The sequence below is a fragment of the Astatotilapia calliptera genome, chromosome 6 (genome assembly GCF_964374335.1).
Source record: "Astatotilapia calliptera chromosome 6, fAstCal68.1, whole genome shotgun sequence".
In the NCBI taxonomy this organism is placed as follows: domain Eukaryota; kingdom Metazoa; phylum Chordata; class Actinopteri; order Cichliformes; family Cichlidae; genus Astatotilapia; species Astatotilapia calliptera.
The window spans coordinates 12,705,886-12,729,275 of record NC_137427.1 but is presented as its reverse complement, the minus strand read 5'-3'; the positions used below and the strand labels follow the sequence as shown (position 1 = coordinate 12,729,275).

The window sequence follows — 23,390 nt, the reverse complement described above, 5'->3', positions numbered from 1 at the left end:
ATACTGAGGTGAATAATTATACTATTTTCAAAGTAAATGCTTAGTGAATTCTTATAGATGAGTTTTTTTTTCAAGTAAGTCTCTAATACACTCTTACATTGTACTTGTTATTTAAATATATTTCATACTATTTCTGTTGTTAAGGTTTAATATTTTTATGCCTGTGTGCAGCTTTGCTTTAGTTGAACTTTTTCCACATCACAGTTAAATCATTTAGATAGATTTGATACATTAAATAAATTTGACTGAATATTTACTTCATGACATGTTGAGCTGGTCAGTTAAGTAGTAAAAGGGGTTATTAATTAGTTTCAGTTGATTTAGTGCAATAATGAGACAACCCCCCAAAACAGCTATGATTTGGGGCCGCTGAACTTTTTTTTTTTTACCCCCCTCATATTTTCTGACTGTGTTTGTGTTTGGCTTGGGTCAGTGTCACTGTGATACCATGAGGCAATACCTGGATCATACATAGGTTGCGCAAGTTGCTCATCTTCTCCAGGATGCCGCATCAATGCGTTCCATTGCCAGAAGGTTTGCTGTGTCTCCCAGCACAGTCTCAAGGAGATACCAGGAGACAGACAGTTACTCTAGGGGAGGTGGACAGGACTGTAGAGGTCCTTAACCTGAAAGCAGGACTACTCTCTAGTACCTTAATCATTAATCATAAATCAGTGCTTCATGATCTGTGAATCACTGTGAAACATGTTTTTATGTTAATGGAGTATTTTCTGTAAATGAAAGGTTTTACATTGGGACTGTAAAAAACTAATTTCATTCTCCACTAGATGGAGATGTTTGCTCTGGATCCTCCCGTAACTCCATTCACAGCATGACTGCCATTTCAGTAAATGTGAAACATAATTATATCAGATAAGAAACTTTTGTCCTATTGAGCCCCCTGAGCCAGAGCTGAACCAACTTGCTACTGATTTCCCTGACAATATCATAAAATATATAACGTTCTGGTTTTGTGGTGTGGGTCGGAAATTAAACTGAAGCTAATGCAAACTAATCACTACTCTGGTCTGGCCTTCTAACATCATTCCTAGCTACTAATATCACAATCTTCATGTGTAACAGAACTTTATCAGTTTGCTGTTGAGAGGAAATACCCTGTTGACAAAATAAGATTCATCTCTAACTGCTGTCGACAGAAATACGAGGAGAAACATTTGCTCCACAATCTTAAAATAAAGTGTCAGCTGCAGAGGAAGCAGGTGCAGTCCTGTGGTAAATGTTGGTTTCGTTCCAGTAAGAACGAAGAATACAGAATTTACCCATTCTGTATGCTAAGTGATTATGCCAAATAACATGCAGTATATATTAGGGTTATATACTGCTAGGGTTATATATACTGGGTTATATTAGTTTTTTTTTTCAAGTAAGTCTCTAATACACTCTTATATTGTACTTGTTATTTAAATATATTTCATACTATTTCTGTTGTCGAGGTTTAATATTTTTATGCCTGTGTGCAGCGTTGCTTTAGTTGAACTTTTTCCACATCACAGTTAAATCATTTAGATACATTTGATACATTAAATAAATTTGACGTAATATTTACTTCTCTGGTTGAACACTGTAGCTTAGCAGCCGCAAAGAAATGTGAGATATTTCTAGCTTTGCATTTCTCCAGAAACCGCAATCTGCATGGTTTAAATTCATTTATTTGTTATAGGGAACTAAGCTCAATAGTAACAGTTCAGCTCAAGGCTTAGTGTTATAAGCTATATGCATTATAGGGTTTACGTTACAGTGAGAAGCCTTATTCATGACAAGTACAAAGACTGTATCTGACCTGCTCAGAGGCCAGTATAAAACTCATGTGTGAACAGGGACAGTCCTGCAAACTTTACTGTGATCCTAACGATTGAAATGTTTGAACTGAGCATCATTATCTGCTCAAAACATGCATTCATGAATTTGCTATACATTAGTGTCTCTATCTGCAATCTGAAAATGTAAACTCTACAGTGGATGATCTGGTTACGCTGTTATCTGATGCGAGACATTTTGCTAGCATGGGTCTCCTTGTCCTGTCAGACAAAAGAATTACTGCAAATCAATACAAATTTATTTTAATTGGTCACTGTAACCCTTTAATTAAACATTTTTTTCCTGTTTGAATCATCAGTAGGCTGCATCATAAATATTTGGTGAATTATTATTATTGTTTTATTTCATATCTTTGGATATATATAAATATACAACATATAATATAAAATACATTTGAATTTCCTGGTCATTTTCAAATGTTGTGTTCAAACCTTTCAGTTTTTCAACAATTATTCTTATGTCAAATGATTTCTATATTTCTATTAACAGCTAAAGCTGATAAATTTGCCACTAACAGTTGAGAGAGACTAACAGCGAAAATTACATTTTCTTTTTTAAATGAGTGTTATATCTAGATGTCTTTATGACTGTAAATTGCTTTTGTGCCTGGCAGGTGTGGTGATTGAAGGGGTGAGCTTATTGAAAGGTCACTTTTTGGAGAGTAAGTGAACTCAGCTATTCATAGACTCATTATATAGATCTCACCAATTACCTGGGCCGTCCCTGTTCACAGAGAAAATGTCCCTCCCTTTCCAACTTAGCTGCTATTTCAGACAGGAGCTTTTAGCCAATAAGCTGCTGCTGATCCTAGCTTCACAGAGGAACATCCATTTTGCGTTCTTTTCATTGACCTAGGAAGGAAAGAAACCCACTTCAGCTCTTAACCTAATATAAAAAATATATATGCAGTTAATTGTGCAGCTTATTTTTCATGCAAAAGTTTTGCAGGTATATTTATGTTTGCTTAGGTTTGATCAAATTCAGTCACCCAGATGTGGCTAGACCTTTGCACGGAATCTACATCTATTTAAGGGTTATTCCCTAGCTTGTGTTATTGCTCATTGTGATTGCAATTATTTACATTTCAAATTATATACTAGGTGTACCTCGCCTACCCCAAAGGTTAGGTTAGCTCGGCTGATTATGCAACACATTTAGCCTTGCTAGGACTTTACATAGCTCTTAATCTCTCAGCTACAGATACACAGTCAGTACAGAGGTCAAACTTGTCTGCACAAAACCAAGTGTCTCTTCAGGACATGGCAATACTATGCTTTCCCATGTGGAAATATATAACCAGAGAGAATGCAAAGTTTTTATAGTTTGTAAATTCCTTTTTCCTTCCTTCCTTCCTTCCTTCCTTCCTTCCTTCCTTCCTTCCTTCCTTCCTTCCTTTATGTGACATGGTCTTAGAGAGTATCCAAACCACCTGGACAAACATTAGAAATAATATCTTTCTTATCCTTTCAAGAAAATTTAACAAAAGTCTCAGTCATGATATTAAAATGTAATTAAGATTTTAAATAGTCTTGGTTTGGTGAGAAAACAAAGAAATGAAGATGCAAATTTTGCTTACAAAGGAAAATAAGCAGTCCACCCCATTAAGTATACTCCCATTTAATTGGATAAGAGCAATTGGAGGTGAGAAAGGTCCCATAGGATTTAATCCCAGCAGGGTTTGTGGTTTGTAAGGAAACTGAAACAGCATTATTCGGATTATTCTTATTCTACATGTTATTCTGAATACACGATTCAAAATGAGTATGTCTTTACCAATGTGTGAATGTGTGTGTGAATGGGTGAATGACTGAATGTAGTGTGAAGCGCTTTGGGGTCCTTAGGGACTAGAAAAGCGCTATACAAATGCAGGCCATTTACCATTTAGAAGAATTTTCTGATGAGATTTTTTATAACGAGGCTAAATCTGTATTTTTTTGGTACAATACATTTGCCTATTACATGCTTATTCTCCCTCATACATCTGTCTTAGAGACATGCTAGGTAACAGAAATGGCAGCATCATTTGATCTTGCCCTCAGGTAGCTGCTCCGGCTTAACCCTGACCTGACATTAAGACTGTTTCCTAAGAGTGGGTGCGGCATTCAAAGCCCATTACATACATTCAGTAAATAAAAGACAGCATGGTGATATCACTTCCATAACAACTTGTTATTTATGACATTAGCATAACTGATCAATCCCAACATCCAAACTACTTACCTAATATCAGATGGTTCTTGTGCTGCCAAAACAGCTCTAATGTAAATTCTTTGAGAGGGGGAGGGGTTAAAGGTCAGTTTTGTTTGACTGCTAAATCTTAGCAGTGAATTGCAGAGTGGGACATCTTTGGATCCCACTACATTGAATGGATCTTCCAAATGCTTGATTGGATTGGGCTCTAGGGAGTGTAGAGGTCAGGTCATCAATTTGGACTCTTTGTTATGTTCCTCAAGCAGTTCCTGAACAGCTTTTGCAGCTTTGTACTGTCCAGCAAGAATCCAAGAATTCGCCACTAAAAGGAAAATATATGTTTGTATACATCATAGCCTTTTTATTTATTTATTAATTTATTTTGAAAACCAGTCTAATATGCACACAAGATATATGCTGAAGTTTGTTACAAAAACATAAAATCTAAAGTTTGGGGGAAGAAGCACCCAAAGGCATCTTGTTTCATGAATCATTCTGATCTATTTAAACTTGGTATTTATACATCAGGTTAAATGTTTTTCTTAAATTGTTTTTGGTTTTGCTACCTACAAAGTAAATGTTAAGTTATTTAGGTTTCTTCTCTGTTAATTGAGTTTTTTGGTGTGGGAGTAGGGGAGATTAGGTAAGAAAAAGCAGAGCTGCATCATATTTCAAATATGAAATGTGAAATTTATGGTTTGTCCATCTTTGTAAGAAATCACAGTAACTTATTTTGTACTTTCAAAGTATATACATACCTCAGAATCTATTCTCTCACATGTAAATATGTTTTATGCAGCTTAATAAGGTATCTAACCCTCTAAGAAAAAAATTACTTAAATTAATAAAACTAAATGGCAAAATGACATCCTATAACTTTCATTTTTTTAAATAGTTTGGCATCCTATTTATAGGTTATAAACCTCTAACGCATACAAATATCATGCAGCATCTATTGTGAACTGTGCTGCAGAGTATTGCATAACAGAGTAAGTAGGATCATTTTCAAGCGCTTTATACACAAGACTGTGATCTGATAATTTCAGCCTCATCAAGCTGTAAGCTTATTGTTCTCAATCCATTATCTGTTCACTTGTTTGTAGAGCTAGGAAGGAATTATGCAGGTGATTTGGAGAGGTGGGGCGATAGGAAGGGTGGCCAGAGGAAGCAGATACGATTGACATATATAGTGATCCTCATTTTTTAACAGTGACTTGGCGACAGAGAGGACAAGGAAGGAGGAGAAAGTAAAAGGAGGTGGCCAGTGTCAATGGGGGAGGAACACTGAAAAAGAGGGAGGAGCTCCTTCAGGACATGCTGTCCTGAAGCTTTCTGTGCTTAGAGAAGAAAATCTCACTGAGGATTTACTGTTGAGACCTGCACTGAACACCTGGGATCATTTTGTTTTAAGAGTCAATTTACAGGAATATTCACTCAGAGATTCAGGATCTGACAAGCTGTTGACTGCTGTACTTTTCTCCACTGAACTGGAGATATCCAAGAGTGGTATGAGAACCTAAAAGATGAATGTGTGTGTTTGGTGTGTAGCTGCAATTTGTCTTCACTCTAATAACCTAAAAGATTTAGTATTCATCTGACAGCAAATTGTTGCTTGTTTAAAACATTTAAATGATAGAAATGAGACTGCACAAAATTGTAAGACTTCAGAGATTATTGTTGCTTTTGTAGAATAGAATAAGTGTTTAATAACTCTAATGTGCAAAATAATCTCATCAGGTCTCATTTTTCATTCTGTTCATTTTGTTGGTGCCTACCTTTTGGTACCTGTGTGCAGGACGTGAGGCTAATCTAAGTATATCCTATGGGGGATTAAAAAGCTCTCTAATGCGATTTCACTAATGTTCTAGCTACAGTTAAAGAAAAGCTTTCACTGCATCTTCTCAGGACCAATTACAACACCAAAATTACAAAAACTACAAGTGAAAAAAAAATGTTGCTATATGTGATTTTAACTGTTATTTAAAATTAAGTTCTACCAAAATAAAATTATATATTTGAAGGTTTATGTGTTTGAATAAAATATGATTCACTCTAGATTTGAGAATAGCTATTTCTGAAGCTGCTTTTTAACAAGGGTTTTAGTTTGTGACACTGTTACAAAAACAATACTTGCAGGGATGCTTGAAAGGAAACAAGAATGCTTGAAAGACTAAAGAATCAGAAGGGAACAACTCATCAAACACTTGAGTAAAGTTAAACCAACAAAGTTTCTCTCTGAGAAATAGCAAAGAAGTAGGTGAATGGGCATACTCGAGCCAAGGAGGCCACAGTAAAGCTAATAGCAGGAGTGAAAATGTTTGTTTTTTTTAAGGAAAGAAATAAAAGGAAAAAAAGGATACTCATCAAAATTGCTGATTATTATTGTCATTGGACGGCTCGTGTGATTTCCATTTGATAGATAAATAGTTAATTATTATGCATATCTTTTTATGTCTATATTTCATTTGCACACTTGTATTATAACTTCTGTTTTCTCTGTCTTGCAGTGTGTAATATGGGGAAACCTTTAAATGGCATAGATCCTGGAATCAGACTGAAGGGCTTCCGTTGTGTTTAAACCTGGCAGCAGCATGCAAACCAATTGGTAAACCGCCGTGGCCTGTCAAACCCCCACCCTTATAGCCAATATCACCACCAACCCAGCTTTTGGGGGATTCCAGACACTTCCACTCTGACAACCTGCACCAAACAGAATGGATTTCATCCTACCCATAAGAAATCAAGACCTGATAGCATATTCCAGCTCACCACCTCGCCTGGGCCCTCAAAGTAGGAGTACCATGCACTTGTACCATGGTGTCAAGAGAAAGCTACGGCCTGGACGGATTTTGGGCTTTATCATCAGCCTGGTGGTTGTCTGCACAGTCTGTTCATGGAGTGCCTTGATGCTGGCCAAATCAGTGACCACTCAGGTAGATTCAGCTGCTGAACGCTCAGCTGAGGGAGCAATGCCCCAAAGAACTCTTCTGCAGTACCAGAACCTTTCAGCAGCACCAGAGGATACACCAGTGGCCATGAAATCCTCCAGTATAGAGATGAATCATGGGGACTACCCAACGGACTATTTCAGTGTGGAGGACAGGCGCCAGGGCTACGTAGTGCTTCATATGTTTGGCATGTTGTACATGTTCATAGCTTTAGCCATTGTCTGTGATGAGTTCTTTGTTCCTGCACTCACGGTCATCACAGAGAAGCTGGAGATCTCTGATGATGTAGCAGGAGCCACCTTTATGGCTGCAGGTGGGTCTGCCCCAGAACTCTTCACATCTGTTATAGGAGTCTTCATCTCCCACAGCAATGTGGGTATTGGTACCATTGTGGGATCGGCTGTCTTCAACATCCTATTTGTAATTGGGATGTGCGCCTTGTTCTCCAAAGAGGTGCTGAATCTCACCTGGTGGCCTCTGTTCAGAGATGTCTCATTCTATATCGTTGGCTTGCTCATGCTCATCTATTTCTTTTTGGATAATCAAATTGTGTTGGAAGAAAGTGTTAGTCTGCTGCTATTCTACACCTTCTATGTAACTTTCATGAAGTTCAATGCCAAATGCGAATTGATCATCAGAAGCATTTTGGGCAGCAACCAGGTGGACGAGCTGGAGAATGCACAGAAGGTGAGCTGACTCCACCCATCCATCCATCCATCCATCCATCCATCCATCCATCCATCCATCCATCCATCCATCCATCCATCCATCCATCCATCCATCCATCCATTTATCCTCCCTACTCTTACCCAGATGTTTTCTACTCCACAACACCCTTGATCATTGTCAAGCGACAGCTTTGTATAGTCTATAAATATTCTTCCAAGGTTAAGTTCCAAAACGTAAAACATAAATAAATAAATAAGTAAATAGAAATGCCAAAAAATTTCACAATTTCATCCACACTTCAATCTACTGGGTCAAACAACCATGAAGACTTTAAATTAAAAGAGTGTATCAGGAGAATGAGTCTTACATCTCGGATACTAAAACTAGGGAGTTTCTCAGAAAGAAAAATGCCTAATTTGAAATGAAGAAACTGATTGATTGATAGATAGATTGAATGATTTACATGAAATCAATTAATCAAAAAAACAACAACAACATGTATATAAAATTAACCAAGAAAAGTGCACTGTAAATAGGTAAACAAAGAAAAAGGACACTGAATCTTCTCCAGCAACACTATACCACTTGATTTGCATAGGAAAGGAGTGGTACAAAGTATAAGCTTCAAAATGGTTTATTTTGTTGTTGTTGTTGTTGTTGTTGTTGTTGCTCTTGTCATTTTGTTGTTTAAAATTTTTCAAGTAAATTACATAACAGGGAAAACTTACATAGACTGCTGAGCCTTAGAATAATAGCATTCATGGTTTGAGAATTTGAGAGGGTGTTAAAAGAGACCTGAGTACTAAACAGACTGCATTCTATCATCCATCAAAATCTCCTTAATTTCACTTTCAAAGGATATAAACATTTGTGCACCTGTGTACTTCAGATGATGTTTGATAGACAGCCAGATTACACCATATTCATGCTGACTAAGACCAGGCTTCATCTTTAATCATTACTTTTAGTAATGGAGTTCAGACCAGAGTCCAGCAGGGCTCTTAGAACACTAGTGATGTAACAGAGCCAGTCAATGTCCCCATTTAAACTGGATTACAAGACTTAAGATTTTTTATGTTTGAAAACTTAAGTAAGTTAAAGATTAGATTAATCTGTCATGCATTTAATTTCATTCAAATTTTGTATTTTTCATTAGGGTTTTACTGTATTCCCATCTATCGAGATCATCACAGGTATTATTGAACATTTGCCAAAGACTTGCATCAGCCAAGTTGGTGGTCCAAACTACTTAACCACAAAGTTTTGCTTGAACAGATTTAACATATACACTCACTTTACAATTTATTTCAGATAATAACAGGAAAAGGCATGTCATGCAGAAATTGCCACCAAAGTGCCACACTAAGATTTTTTTGTGATGACTTAACCATCAATTGGACTCTTTTATTGTTAATTCCTTCATGTATTCCATATAGTCTAAAATGCCAAAACTGAAGCAATGATGTGAGAAGGAAAAGTACTAGTACAAACCTCCGTGTGCATTTCTCTGCTCTGTTAAGTCCTGTCCCTCATTTAGCTCTCCCAGCTGTGTCCTCACATTAGAAAAAAAGTGGGCGGGAGCTGTTATCTATGATAGAGTAATGTTTGGCCCTGTTTTTTTTTTTTTAATTTAAGCATCAGTTTCTGTCATTATTCACATCGTTAATCATTTAAACAAATGGAATCAGAAACAGTTGTTCAGTGACTCACCATCTATCCTATTATTGTTTGGGTACAGCTGGAGTTGAATCTGTTGCTCTGCGATTTCTTAATCATATGTGTGTAACCTCATCTGCCATCGTCCACTATCAGTCCATCAGGGTCATATTCAATCCATTGCTATACATGCTGCTTCAGTAATACTCACATTTCACATTGCATATTAGCTCTTGACCTCTGATGTGATGGTATTTGCTTTAAAGTTCCGCCCATGAAATTTTCTTGTAGGTCTAAACAAGACAAAATGTTCTCCAAATATTACTCCAAGTGGTTTTATTTCAGCATTTTTGCCATTAATGGCAAATGGCATATGAAGTATGATATAAATATATTTAAGCTTTTTCAACACAATTTCTTAAGAATTAATTTCCATTGTAGAGTTGTTATATTTTAGTTCATACTGAATTATTTAAACCTTTGATTACATACACATGTGTGCTAATCAAACTTAATATCACTGTTATTACAGAAGCTCTGTTTGACATCTGTGCCCTTCTGGGAATCAGCTGTTCCCCAAGCTGCCTCACTTGAACCAAAGAACAGCTTTCTTCTTTTGCTGTCCAGCACTGGATGTCAAGCTGTCTTGCTCTCATGTGTTGGTAGCTCCTAAATAATCCCTCAGGTTAATGCTCTCTAATCCTATTAGAGCCACTAATAATAGTCAGGTGGTACCTGGAGGAGCAGGAATCAGCAGATCTCAGAGAGAAACAATCCTGCACAGTTCATTCTCTGCCTGCAGTTATGCTCATAGTGCTGTGAAGCTTGTATTTTGTATGTACATTGGACTTTTTCAAGTTGGTTTGCTCAGTGCATGCATTTCATTTGGGTAGCAGGAGATGATGAGAAGACTTGCTGGTTTGCTTACTGATGGGACTAAAGATGCTAATTCTTTCTAATCCCCTTATCAACTGCTTACCTGCAGTGACGACAGCAAACATACATTCAAGCACACTTTCACACAGTGTCTGCAGAGCACTGAAGAAATGTTCAAATTACATTTCTCTCATTTACTACAAGGCAGCAGAGGGCAGTGTGATTAAACAGAAAAGACCTTTCCATTAGTGCATGAATAAAGAAGGAGGATATTTTGGAATTGCATTGTGTTGTCCTAGATTTTTAATACTTTTGCTGTGGTTCATAAGTACATTTTTAAATGCTTGTTACCCAGAATGCAAATTTGATTTGATTTATATATGATAGAAATTGTAGCTGATCTTTTCAGGTTTTTAGAGCGAGTCAGCGTGCATCTGTGAATATTTTATTATTTATTTATAATAATTTTTAAAGCAGTAAGGATGATATCACAGGTGAGAGTGGAAGCAAGTTCTTTAACAGCACTTTGACCTGTGAGGGTTTCTGCAAGACTTCACATGAGGGCTTGAAAATTGCTGGTCTAAAAGTGGTGATGTTGATGATTAATCCTGACTAAGTCCCACAGCTCAAATGGTCAGGAAGAGAGAGACAGAGGGGAAGAGAGAGGAAGAGAGAGAGACGTGTACTTTATGTAATTTCAACTTTATGTTTATTATGAAAACATGATCTGATTTTGCATCAGTGACATGATGGTCAGTAGAATGATGGGAAATCCATGTGTAAACGTGCTGATCTGAGGTCAGCACTTTACATCTTGGCTGTCTTCCAGTGTCTATAGTTTCCTGCTCGGAGAAGATGAGATCACCAAACTTGAACAGCAGCTTAGTACAATAAATTGTTTAGTAAATCTTTTAATAGCTATAGCTTTAATAGCTAAACAATAGCTATACCAACATAAGGAAAGCTGACCCTGAAAAGAAAAACAAGACTATATGCACTTACTAAAGTTATAGCTGTTAATCCAGAAACTGGCCTGTGCTGAGCTGGTGATTTTTTACATAGCACAGAGGAAGTGCTTAACACTAAATATCACAAAGTAAGTCATCTAAAAGAAAAATGTGTAAAACATGTTTTTCAACTAATCTCATAGCATCCCTTGGTGCAAGGAGCTCCACCTCAACTAGCTCTACCATAGCTGAGATGGAGGCGAGTGTATTATTTCCCAATAAACCCGTAAAAAATATGGAAACCAGTATGTTATTAACATCTGTTTTACATATCAACAGTCCAAAATCAAAACCTTTACACATATACACATACAGTGGGGCAAAAAAGTATTTAGTCAGCCACCGATTGTGCAAGTTCCCCCACTTAAAATGATGACAGAGGTCAGTAATTTTCACCAGAGGTACACTTCAACTGTGAGAGACAGAATGTGAAAAAAAAATCCATGAATCCACATGGTAGGATTTGTAAAGAATTTATTCGTAAATTAGGGTGGAAAATAAGTATTTGGTCACCTCAAACAAGGAAAATCTCTGGCTCTCACAGACCTGTAACGTCTTCTGTAAGAAGCTTTTCTGTCCCCCACTCGTTACCTGTATGAATGGCACCTGTTTGAACTCATCTGTATAAAAGACACCTGTCCACAGCCTCAAACAGTCAGACTCCAAACTCCGCCATGGCCAAGACCAAAGAGCTTTCGAAGGACACCAGGAAAAGTATTGTAGACCTGCACCAGACTGGGAAGAGTGAATCTACAATAGGCAAGCAGCTTGGTGTGAAAAAATCAACTATGGGAGCAATCATCAGAAAATGGAAGACATACAAGACCACTGATAATCTCCCTCGATCTGGGGCTCCACGCAAGATCTCATCCCGTGGGGTCAAAATGATCATGAGAACGGTGAGCAAAGATCCCAGAACCACACGGGGGGACCTGGTGAATGACCTGCAGAGAGCTGGGACCAAAGTAACAAAGGTCACCATCACTAACACACTACAACGGCAGGGAATCAAATCCCGCAGTGCCAGACGTGTTCCGCTGCTGAAGCCAGTGCATGTCCAGGCCCGTCTGAAGTTTGCCAGAGAGCACATGGATGATACAGCAGAGGATTGGGAGAATGTCATGTGGTCAGATGAAACCAAAGTAGAACTTTTTGGTATAAACTCAACTCGTCGTGTTCGGAGGAAGAAGAATACTGAGTTGCATCCCAAGAACACCATACCTACTGTGAAGCATGGGGGTGGAAACATCATGCTATGGGGCTGTTTTTCTGCCAAGGGGACAGGACGACTGATCCGTGTTAAGGACAGAATGAATGGGGCCATGTATCGTGAGATTTTGAGCCAAAACCTCCTTCCATCAGTGAGAACTTTGAAGATGAAACGAGGCTGGGTCTTCCAACATGACAATGATCCAAAACACACCGCAACAAAGGAGTGGCTCCGTAAGAAGCATTTGAAAGTCCTGGAGTGACCTAGCCAGTCTCCAGACCTCAACCCCATAGAAAATCTGTGGCGGGAGTTGAAAGTCCGTGTTGCTCGGCGACAGCCCCAAAACATCACTGCTCTCGAGAAGATCTGCATGGAGGAATGGGCCAAAATACCAGCTACTGTGTGTGCAAACCTGGTAAAGACCTATAGTAAACGTTTGACCTCTGTTATTGCCAACAAAGGTTATGTTACAAAGTATTGAGTTGTATTTTTGTTATTGACCAAATACTTATTTTCCACCCTGATTTACGAATAAATTCTTTACAAATCCTACCATGTGGATTCATGGATTTTTTTTTCACATTCTGTCTCTCACAATTGAAGTGTACCTCTGGTGCAAATTACTGACCTCTGTCATCATTTTAGGTGGGGGAACTTGCACAATCGGTGGCTGACTAAATACTTTTTTGCCCCACTGTATATTTGTACTCTCTTAGGTACTCTCTTTGGTTCTCTATTTTACAAATGTATTATTAGAAATACCAAAACAAAAATTACTGTCATTCATAAAATTTTATTTAACACTCTGTAGTCACAGGAAATGTCACTACTGAAAATCACATCTTGGAAAATACAGGTTAGTTATACATTTTTGAGTCTGCTGGCATTAAATTTTAAAAAGCTGTGGTGGATGGTTGTCGTGCAGGGCAGGTTTACATGTAAACAACTTGCAGAAGAATTTCATGTAATATTATCACAATGTTTATAGAAATTGTGGGCAAGATATTTTTAGAAATCTCAAAATACAGCATGTGGGCTGAAACTGTGCTGCAAAGAGAAAAAATTACTCCATTATTTACAATTTTATTAAATGTAGATTACTAACACAATAGGGATTTTGTTATTATGACACATAATAAGAGCTTGGTAAAAAAGTAATATGTTATGTAAAATGCAAAAAAACACCCAAACTTTATAAATGATAGTTACTTGTCAGATTGCAGTATCTAATTAACAACTTCAATCAGAAAATAAATTGAAATAAAAAAAAAAAATGCTTCTTTCAAAGAGGAATTACCAAAGAACAGCTTCAGGCTCAACAGATTCTACAGCAGGCTGCAAGTGTCTTCTGTCATGCAGCCACTCTTATGAGCCATGTGAGCATTAGCTAACATGACCTAATGCCAAGCTGGCTTCTGCTTACAGTGCTCAGAAATCACGAGGCCAAGAAAGACAGGTGACAACAAAAGGCAAGCTTCCTTAACTTTAGGTTTGGTCCTTCATTTGACCATGTTTTTCTCGCTATCATCACCGTCATTATTATTACCATTATCATCATCATCATCATCATCATCATCATCATCATCATCCATATTATTATTTCATTTTATATTTTTTTTTGTTACAAGGGTAAGATGAATGCTGTGAAGTATTCACATCTTCCATCTTCAACCATCAAATGGTTTTAGAAGATTGGCCAAAACTTTCTAAAATTATGTTGTTTAGCTGAGTTTAATAAGTCTAATGAGAAATATGATACAATGTTTGAACTCACAACAATATAAAAAGGAAGAAAAGGCTCTGACTGATAAGATACATAGTTTTACTAGATTTAAATTGAAAACTGATCTCTATCAAGATTAGACACAATTGTTATTACCAAACAACCAGGTGGACCAGAGCAATTTGGTAGTGATGACTTCAAAAAACAATACTTAACCACCCGTGTCTTGGTTTAGCAACCCTAGCAGCGGCAGGTGTTTTAATTAAAGGGATTATCTGCTCAATCTCTGAAGACTCAGTCATGAAAACGTGCCAGGTGTGGTATTTTGTCTGTGTTTGTATATTTCTCAGAGACCACTTTAGTGCTCGATTTTGTTCATGAGATACTTGTTGAGTATAAGATGACTTTGTGGCTCCAGAGTGTGCCGGTTTAATGGTTTAAGCTTTTGCTTGGCAAGTGAAATGTTGCTGGTTTTGTTTCATTTGGAGACATAAATTCCATTTTGGTGTTGTGGCAGGAAGGGTACCTGTTGTTAAAAACAAAACCAACCATCAAGTTAGTTAGAAAACCCTCTGTTGTTGAGTTTAGCATGTTCACTCTGTGTTTGTAAAACGCCTCATTTAGATCAAGTGGAGACCATTTAGCAATAAGATCACACCAGCAGTGACAACAATGAGGTCTTGGACCACATCCAGTATTGAAACTGTACTTTATTATGATGTCACTTGCATCATTTACCAGTACAAATACAGGCCATTTACCATCATTTACACTACTTTATGGTACCATGGCTTCCTCTTGCACAGTTGTGACCCAGTCAGGTTTCTGGACCACACTGTCATGATTATAAACAACAGACAAGCACAATCACACAACAAATAGGTAAAAGGACCAGAAAATCTATATTAATCTAATATTCGTCTAAATGGTTTTTGGGGGTTTTTTGGCTGTTGCTTTGCTAATGGAGCTTTAATTGCACTCAGGATAGTAACTATATCTTCTCATTTATCTTGTTCTTTGGTTCTTTGGAAGCTATTTTACCTTTAATAAGATTTACATCTTTGGAACAAAGTGAGTAAAAATACAGGATTATCATGTTTATACAAACCTGTCAGAAGTAATATTTTGGGAGACAACTTTGGAACAGTAAACACTGAGAATTTATATTATTTTAATTAGCCTTTCACCTTGGAAATGGTGCAAAAAATCTTCTATAGCCTTTAATATGAATCCAATTTGTGATTTTTTCCCCCCTCCAAAGCCAAATGGTTTTGTAGTTTGTAGTTATGCTGCTCATGGTTTGTCCTTTTAGTCTGTGTGCATGTTTTCTTTTCTTTGTTTTATCCTTGCTAGTTTTTCTGGAGTAAAATCCAGCTTTTTTGTTTTCTTTCACCACGGCGTGTATACCTCAGTGGCACAGTGTGAGTTAGGACTGAGGGAGCTTTGACATGTATGTATGTATGTAGCTATAAAGTGACATGGCTGGGATTGAGATTAGTGTGAGATCCTCCTGTGTGTGTAGTCTTCGTGTTGGAAAGATACCTAAAACGTGCAATGGTTTGCTTTCATGAGGAAGTTTAAATAAATACTGGACATGAACAACGTGATGTAATCTCCACTGAAGTTATACATCTAATTTCCCTCGGGATGAATAAAGTATTCTGATTCTGATTCTGATTCTAAAATAGCTGGGATACTGAAAAAGAAGGTGATGATAAATCTTGAGTAAATATTTTTTAATCTTTTCATTTTTGCATAATTACTTGATTAATGGTGTCTTTACCCTCCCTGCTGTTAGAAATAATTTACATATACTTGATCTAAAAATGCCTTCCAAAGTGCTTTGTGAATAACTCAAGCTGAGGTCCTATTCTTTCCCTATTCCATCACCATTTCCATGTTTATTTTAATTAACATTTGTTTAAATGCAATCCAATCCAGTGCCACAAATACAAAAAGTGTTGGTGGCATTTTATTAAATATACTGAATATACTGACTACATATTTGATATGTTTATTATATTCTCCATTACAGTAATCTATTATTATGTCTATTATTATATTTTTATTATATTATTGTTTCTGTGTTCTTTCCTAAAGGTAAATGCCCCAAGTGATGACGAGAACAAGCTTACGGTAAGTTTATTTGTACTGTTTTATAAGCATAACATAGTATACCGCTTCTATATTTCACTATATTTCAAATCTTTCAAAAATGTTTATTTAAAAATGTGTTTCTTGTGCTTTCATTTAATTTTTAAATAGTAGCTTAACGTCTTATTATCTTTCTTTTCCCCTTTGGAACATTGCAAATTTAATTGTATTTATTTAAAGAACTGAAGCTGTGACCGGCTCCACCTGACAATGGTTTAAGACTATAATAAGCCCATGAGTGGACACAGAGAGAAATAATGATGCGTAAAATAAGTGTGCATTTACATTTGAATCCATAAAAACATTTGGTATTTGTGCTTTTATGTTTTACAGGCTAAACCCAGGCTGCAGAGGGAAGGCAGCTGTGCTTCTCTACACAACTCGCTGATGAGAAACAGCATCTTCCAGCTCATGATACACACACTGGATCCCCTCAGTAATGAGGGTATGAGTGAGCATGCGCAGATACAAATCACGTACACTCTCACAAACATTATAATCTTCCCAAATTCGAAATGTTTCAAATAAACACAGAATGTGACACATACAATGTGCTGACATAAAGATTACATTCCCTCACCACAACAAATTCAAATGTGACTTTTCTTGAGATTAAATAAAAGTTAATAACTTCAGGTTTCCAAGAAACAGATTAAGCCTAGCCCAAGATCAAAAGGATATCCTATGAAAGGTTTATATCTAGGATTAGGCTTAAGAGCATAGACAGTTAAGAGAGTTGCAGAATGGCTGCAATCACAGCATTGCAATAAAGATGCACCCTTAGGCCTTCTCCTTGATTCAGAGACGGTCCTTCCCTTGGCCTCCTTGACTCCCCGCTCAAACCAGCGTTCCTCCCTGTCCAGGATGTATATGTCCTCCTTACTGAAAGAGTGTCCACTGGCCTGTATGTGTAAATAGACTGAGGAGTCCTGACCTGGCGAGGTGGCTCTTCTGTGTTGTGCCATCGGCTGAAACAGAGGTTGTTTGATTTCCCTGATGTATAAATCATGGGAATCCTCCTGGCATTATACTATAGTATAATACCAGGGGACCAGATCCTTGGGGAACACCAATTTTTGGTGCAGCCTGTTTTGGGGTTTAAAAACAACAGAGGCGCTGTGTTTAGAAAAATGTGTCTCAGCTGTTCCAATACTAACCCTAGCCCTTTTTTCCACTTCTTCCATGTACAAGTTGGCCACAGTGGGTGTAAAAGGGTAACCCATGGCATGCCCATATTTCTGCCTGTAGTAATGACCCTTGTATGTGAAATATGTGTAATGAAGACACAGTTCCAAGAACAAACACACTGTTTCTGCTGAGAGTGGTCCTGATGCTGAGGTTAGGGCCATCCTGAAATCTCTTACGAACTACAAACAACACAAGTTAAGAGAGATGTAACATCATACGAGACCATTGTTTCATCTGCCTCCATGATGACACCATAGCCACTGATCAATGGTCATGACAATTTACATTGTTCATTCAGTGGGCTAGTTTCAGTCATTGTGCAAATGTACTGTTTATAGGGTTGGGAAACCTACAGTCAGCTGAGACTAAAGGAGTCACTTGGATGAGTGACGAAACGCCTCCCCCACTGAAAACGCTACGTCCAAATGAACAGAATCAACTTTTTGGGATTTCCATAACTGGATGATTGAGCTTGCATTAAGACATGTTGCATTAAGGACTGTTTCTTTTGTTTTAGGACATTTTAAAGAGAAGGCTTCAATCCTTCACAAAATGGCCAAGAAGAAGTGTAAAGAAGACGGTGCCACTGCCAACGGAGTAGGTGTGTACCAGTGAATACTGAAACGCCAATGTACTTTTGGTCAACCACCAATCGATAAAGTGACAAATCAGTTGTGCAATTATTTATCAGTTTATAGATGAATGATTGAAACGGCACACAAATTTATCAGTATGTTAATTTAAAAAATAGTGGAATAGATCATGGGCAGGCTACACAAGAAAGAATTGTTCAGGCAATAAAGCTTTGAAAAGGAAAACTAAATGCTACCTTTTCATTTCACGAGAAGACTGAATCTTTATTTTTTTTTAATGTTTTCCCTCATTAATGTAAGTAACGTGACTGTCCCTTGCGTCACTGATGTTAAAGAAACAGTTAAAATGACAAAAGTTGTATATTTTTATAGACAGTGATTGCATTAATACATTTATGGGTCAGACTGTAATTTAGAGGGTTTTTTTTTCTGGTTGTGGATTAATCTCTGATTTATTTCATTTAATACATTTTAGTTGAACAGCTGATCTGTTATCATCCAAGAAGTTTTTCACAAAGATGCACAAACTGCTTTATACTTGTAAAAAAAAAGTAAACAAAGAGATTATCTTTTCTTTTTCTCAGTAGAGGAGATTAAACATGATCTTTGATTATTTTATTTCTAATTTGTTATTTTATATTAACTAACTATATTATAATTACTATTGATAAATTATTGCCATGATATTATTGCTCTTTTTTTATTGTCAGTATTGTCCCTCTATCTTTCTTGTTTCTTTCTTCTTCTTTTTTGTTTCAACACACCCTTTATTGCTTGTTTTAAGCACAGTTTTTAACTGTGCTATATAAATAAAATGCACTTACTTTTTTTTTACTTACTTTCTACCTCCAGCTGATAAAAAGATCACAAAAAGTACAAATGTTGCAGTGGAAGTTACACCACCAATGAATGGTGCTGCAGGAGGAGATGAGGTATGGAAGCATCACTCCTTTTCAAAAGCAAAATGTTTGACCTATAAACAATCAGGAAATTTAATTTAGTTATGTTTACCCAAAGATATATGTCCAAATATATTTATGTACAACATAGGCACAATATTACAATGTAAGATCATGACCTAATCCTCAGGGTGGTGAGGAAGATGAAGATGAAGACAAGCCTTTGAGCCTGGCATGGCCTGACACTCCCAGGAAACAAATCACCTACCTCTTGATCCTGCCAATCATCCTCCCTCTCTGGCTCACGCTGCCTGATGTCAGGAGAGAGGTAGATATACACATAACCAAATATGAAAATACAAACTGAAACCCTATTTGAAAATAGAGTAGAGCTCCACAGCTCTACTGAGTAACACACACAGCTTTAGTTTAGGGGTATAGGGCTGTGCTTTGAATGCTCTCTACTGCTTGATTTTACATGTTAAGTTAGATGAAAAAGAAGTGATAGACTAAGAAGCTACATTGCTTTATTTTATGTTTTTTAGACCTCAGAAAGGTTCTTCCCGGTCACTTTCCTCGGCTCCATCTTTTGGATTGCGTTCTTTTCCTACCTGATGGTGTGGTGGGCTCATCAGGTATTTCCCACACAACGCACTCACAAACAAATATTAGAGTATGATTGTTTGCAGCATACAACAGCCTTGTTGTCTATACACACTATATCTGAGGCCTTTCTCGTCAGAGCGCAGCTGTCAGGGTGTTAAATGTGTGACCGTGGGAACTAATCCTGGCTAATCTGTCTTGAGCCACAGTCAGATCAACCTGTAGCACTCTATTTTAAGAGCACAAGTGCAGCGACAGGACAAAAGCACAAGGTTACTGACAAAGTGCACCTGCTAATTTAGCTTCTACAGGTGCAGCACGCCACGTGAAAAAGCATTGCCAAAAGTGCAATAAGAATTGGTCATTACGCTCTCACCTGTGAGTGGCAATGCGTAAATAAGTACATTTTCAGATATTGAAAGCCTCATGTCATTTTTAGTTTTTAAAGCAGCATCCATGGACTGATTCCCTTTATCTTCTAAAATACATGAAATATAATTGTTCTCTTAGGTTTGTTTTAATGAAAATATTATAATATTTTTTTGAAATAGGATTAGATTATATTTAAATATTATTATTTTTTTGTATAGCAGATTTAACTCAATGCATGCAGATGAATGTGTGTTATCCAGAAATATTTATTAATGAAAAAAAAAGAGGTTGGATGTTCTACCTGTGTCTGTGTGAGTGTTCCCCAGGTTTTTCCCAGAGTCCAAGACATGTATGTTAGGCTAGTTAGTTATTCTGTCTTGGCCGTAGTTGTGAATGTGAGTGTGACTGATGCTGTCTTTTATGTTAGCTCTGGAACAGACTGGTGGTCCAGGGCCACGTATCTTGCCCTGTGACAACTGGGATAGGCCCCAGCACCAGTCCAACCCTGTACTGGATAACCAGAAACTAATGGATGGATGAAAGTCAACCCATAAAAAATAAACTGATTAATACAAAGAAATAAGAGAATATATCACTCTTTCAGCCAGGGACTCTTTTCTTTATAGACTTCATGTCTATATGTATTAATTTTAGAAGTGTTATTAGGTTGAAGAAAGTAATGTTTTGTGCATCATTTTCAGTAATATGCAAGCCTGAATGCATGAAACTGCACACAGCTAGAACTGGACATGTCTAATCAGCTACATTTATCATCTGAAACTTAAAATGTTTCTTCTTGGTGATTTTTCCTGATACAGAAGATATTTCTCAATTTCTGAAATTCTGTGTGAGGAACACGAGCAGCTGATACAGTGTGCAACACACACACACACACACACACACACACACACACACACACACACACACACACACACACACACACACACACACACACACACACACACACACAGAGAGAGAGAGAGAGAGAGACTTACAAACTCTGCCCTTAGTGACACTTGTTGACTAAACTAAATGTAACGTCACGTCACAATTACTGTGAAGTGTAGGGGCCCTGTCTTTCACTTTCATGCATACGTCTGAATGACAGAGTTATCATAACTTTAACCTATGTTTTCCTTGACAGGATGCTGTCACATTAGTAGATTTAGGTTTTGTGTGGCTGAAAAGAACTGAAGATTTGAGTTGGAATATTATTCCTTTTAGGTTGGAGAAACTTTCTGGATCACAGAAGAAATCATGGGTTTGACAATATTAGCAGCTGGCACTTCAATTCCTGACTTGATCACCAGTGTGATTGTAGCTCGAAAGGGCCTCGGTGACATGGCTGTGTCCAGCTCAGTGGGCTCCAACATCTTTGACATCACTGTGGGGTGAGTCTGCCAATAAACAAGAACACACAAGCCATTCATTTTTAAATAAGAATGTGCCAAGAAAACCCAATTCTTCTCTGTTGTCTTTTCTATGCCTCTGTCCTCCCTCCAGTCTGCCATTCCCCTGGCTCATTTTCAACATTATCAATGACTTGAAGCCAGTGGAGGTGAGCAGCAATGGCCTGTTCTGCGCCATCGTCCTTCTCTTCCTCATGCTGCTGTTTGTCATCATGTCCATTGCCGCTTGCAAGTGGAGAATGAGCAAGAGTCTGGGCTTTCTTATGTTTTTGCTGTACTTTGTTTTCCTTGTTGTCAGTGTCATGCTGGAGGACAGAATTATTGTCTGCCCCATTACAGTCTGAGGGAGGGACTCTGGTTAACTGCTGGTCAAACAGCAGAAATTAAGCATAACAGCACATATTGACCATTACATAAAACAAACATATACACACTGTCACTTAATATGCACACAGTAGAGGTCTGCATAGCCACTGTCCACACACAGACATACAAGTTTGCACCCACACACACACACACACACGCACACACACACACACGGTTGTTGATGTCAGCTAGGCAGAAGCCGTGACATAAATCAATCTTGCAAATTCAGGCTGGTGCATCACAGGTGTTTATCCGTGGAAAACAGACCTGTGCTTCTTTTATGGATTTCATGCCATCGAATAAGAAGAATTCTCTTTCTCCAACGTGACTGCAAGCAGTTTCCTGTGTTGGCTGAAACATGCTGAAAATAATTGATTGTCAGTGAAAGAAAAGCCAGATTGAAATGTCAGCTGAAGATCTCAGATCTCAGCTGATTTTGGTTTGTTGATGAAGATGTCTCAAACCAAGTATGAGACATCATTACTCTTACAAGCAGATATTTAGTATATAAGATCATTATGAGGGCGATGTCCAATACTCCACGTACTTTGCTACATCAGAGAAATGTTATGTGTTTTTAAATACATTTTGACATTTGGGGTCATATTTGGCAGAATCCACTGAAATCTATTGTAGCACATATCAAATACTAAATAGTTGCTGCACATGGATAAAACTGGCTAAGGTTGTCAGTACTGCCTAAATATGTATATCCCAACTATCTATAACGAGCTTGTGAACATGACTTCTTCGGTTCTGGCTGCCTTTACATTGCATGACTTTAGTGAAGGGTTGATTCCCAGAGATGCAGTTTGGACAACGAGTGCTGGACTAAAGATTAACAGAGGTTGTTTTATTTTACTTGTTAAACTTCAAGGTTATTTTTCAACTTATATGTTCCTGAAAAAAGAGTGTTCAATATAAGCGATATCACTGCTTTTCATCTGTATTATTTTGATGTAAAACAACTAATGTACTGTAAAAGATAACACAGATTTGTGTTATTTCTGTTAGACTTACAGGCTGTAAGCCATTGTTCAGTTAGTGACATAACGCTGAGTAAAAAGCAGGGAGTTTTACATCCCTAGTAGTAGTAAGAAAACACAGTACAATGTTTCCATTCAAATGTATGCAAATGTTAAAATTTTTTCTTCGGGATTGAATGGAAATGTTTAAGGAGGTTGTAATTTTAAATACTTACAGAAAAATACAATAAAGAAATGTTAAACTGAAGAAAGGCTTTTACTTCTTTGGCATTTTCTCTGATGGTGCGAAATTTTTACTCTATTGTTGTTGTTTCATGAGCAAAATCCAACTACTGTGGCCCATTTAGTAACATGGGGCCTTGCTAAAAAGGCAAGTTAGTATCCATATTGTCCATCTTGAGCATTTTGCACCACCTGTTGCTACCAACCGCCTGTCCTCATATACAGCATAGACCACAGATGGCTTAAAATCTCTTCTAACCTGCCCCAAAATACTCAAAATAAATAAATGACACAAAAAAAAGTTCTAAAGGAAAAAAAAATTTCCCCTCGGTACTCAGGAGAATTTGAAGCAGACTTTAATCTGGGCAATAATTTATAATTCTTGAAGAAATGAAAAATAGTTTATCTGAATTTCAGGAGCATGTCCACACCGCAAACAATGCCCTTTCGGTCATACACCTATAAATGCCTACACATATA

At 37.4% G+C, this 23,390-nt stretch overlaps 1 protein-coding gene across 2 annotated transcripts; it reads left to right on the top strand.

Annotated features, from left to right (window-relative positions):
• Positions 1–5,351: 5,351 nt before the first annotated feature.
• slc24a2b (solute carrier family 24 member 2b) lies at positions 5,352–23,341 on the top strand. Of its 2 annotated transcripts, none has more exons than XM_026170367.2 (10): positions 5,352–5,535; positions 6,537–7,664; positions 16,219–16,254; positions 16,606–16,723; positions 17,978–18,061; positions 18,906–18,985; positions 19,143–19,280; positions 19,498–19,587; positions 21,152–21,318; positions 21,431–23,341. In XM_026170367.2, exons 2-10 carry the CDS (start codon positions 6,744–6,746, stop codon positions 21,678–21,680), a joined length of 1,884 nt encoding a protein of 627 aa, XP_026026152.2. In that variant the 5' UTR covers positions 5,352–5,535; positions 6,537–6,743; the 3' UTR covers positions 21,681–23,341. The 2 variants fall into 2 exon arrangements, with proteins under 2 accessions (XP_026026152.2, XP_026026154.2); XM_026170369.2 differs by having other exon boundaries at positions 5,354–5,535; positions 16,606–16,717.
• Positions 23,342–23,390: the final 49 nt, after the last annotated feature.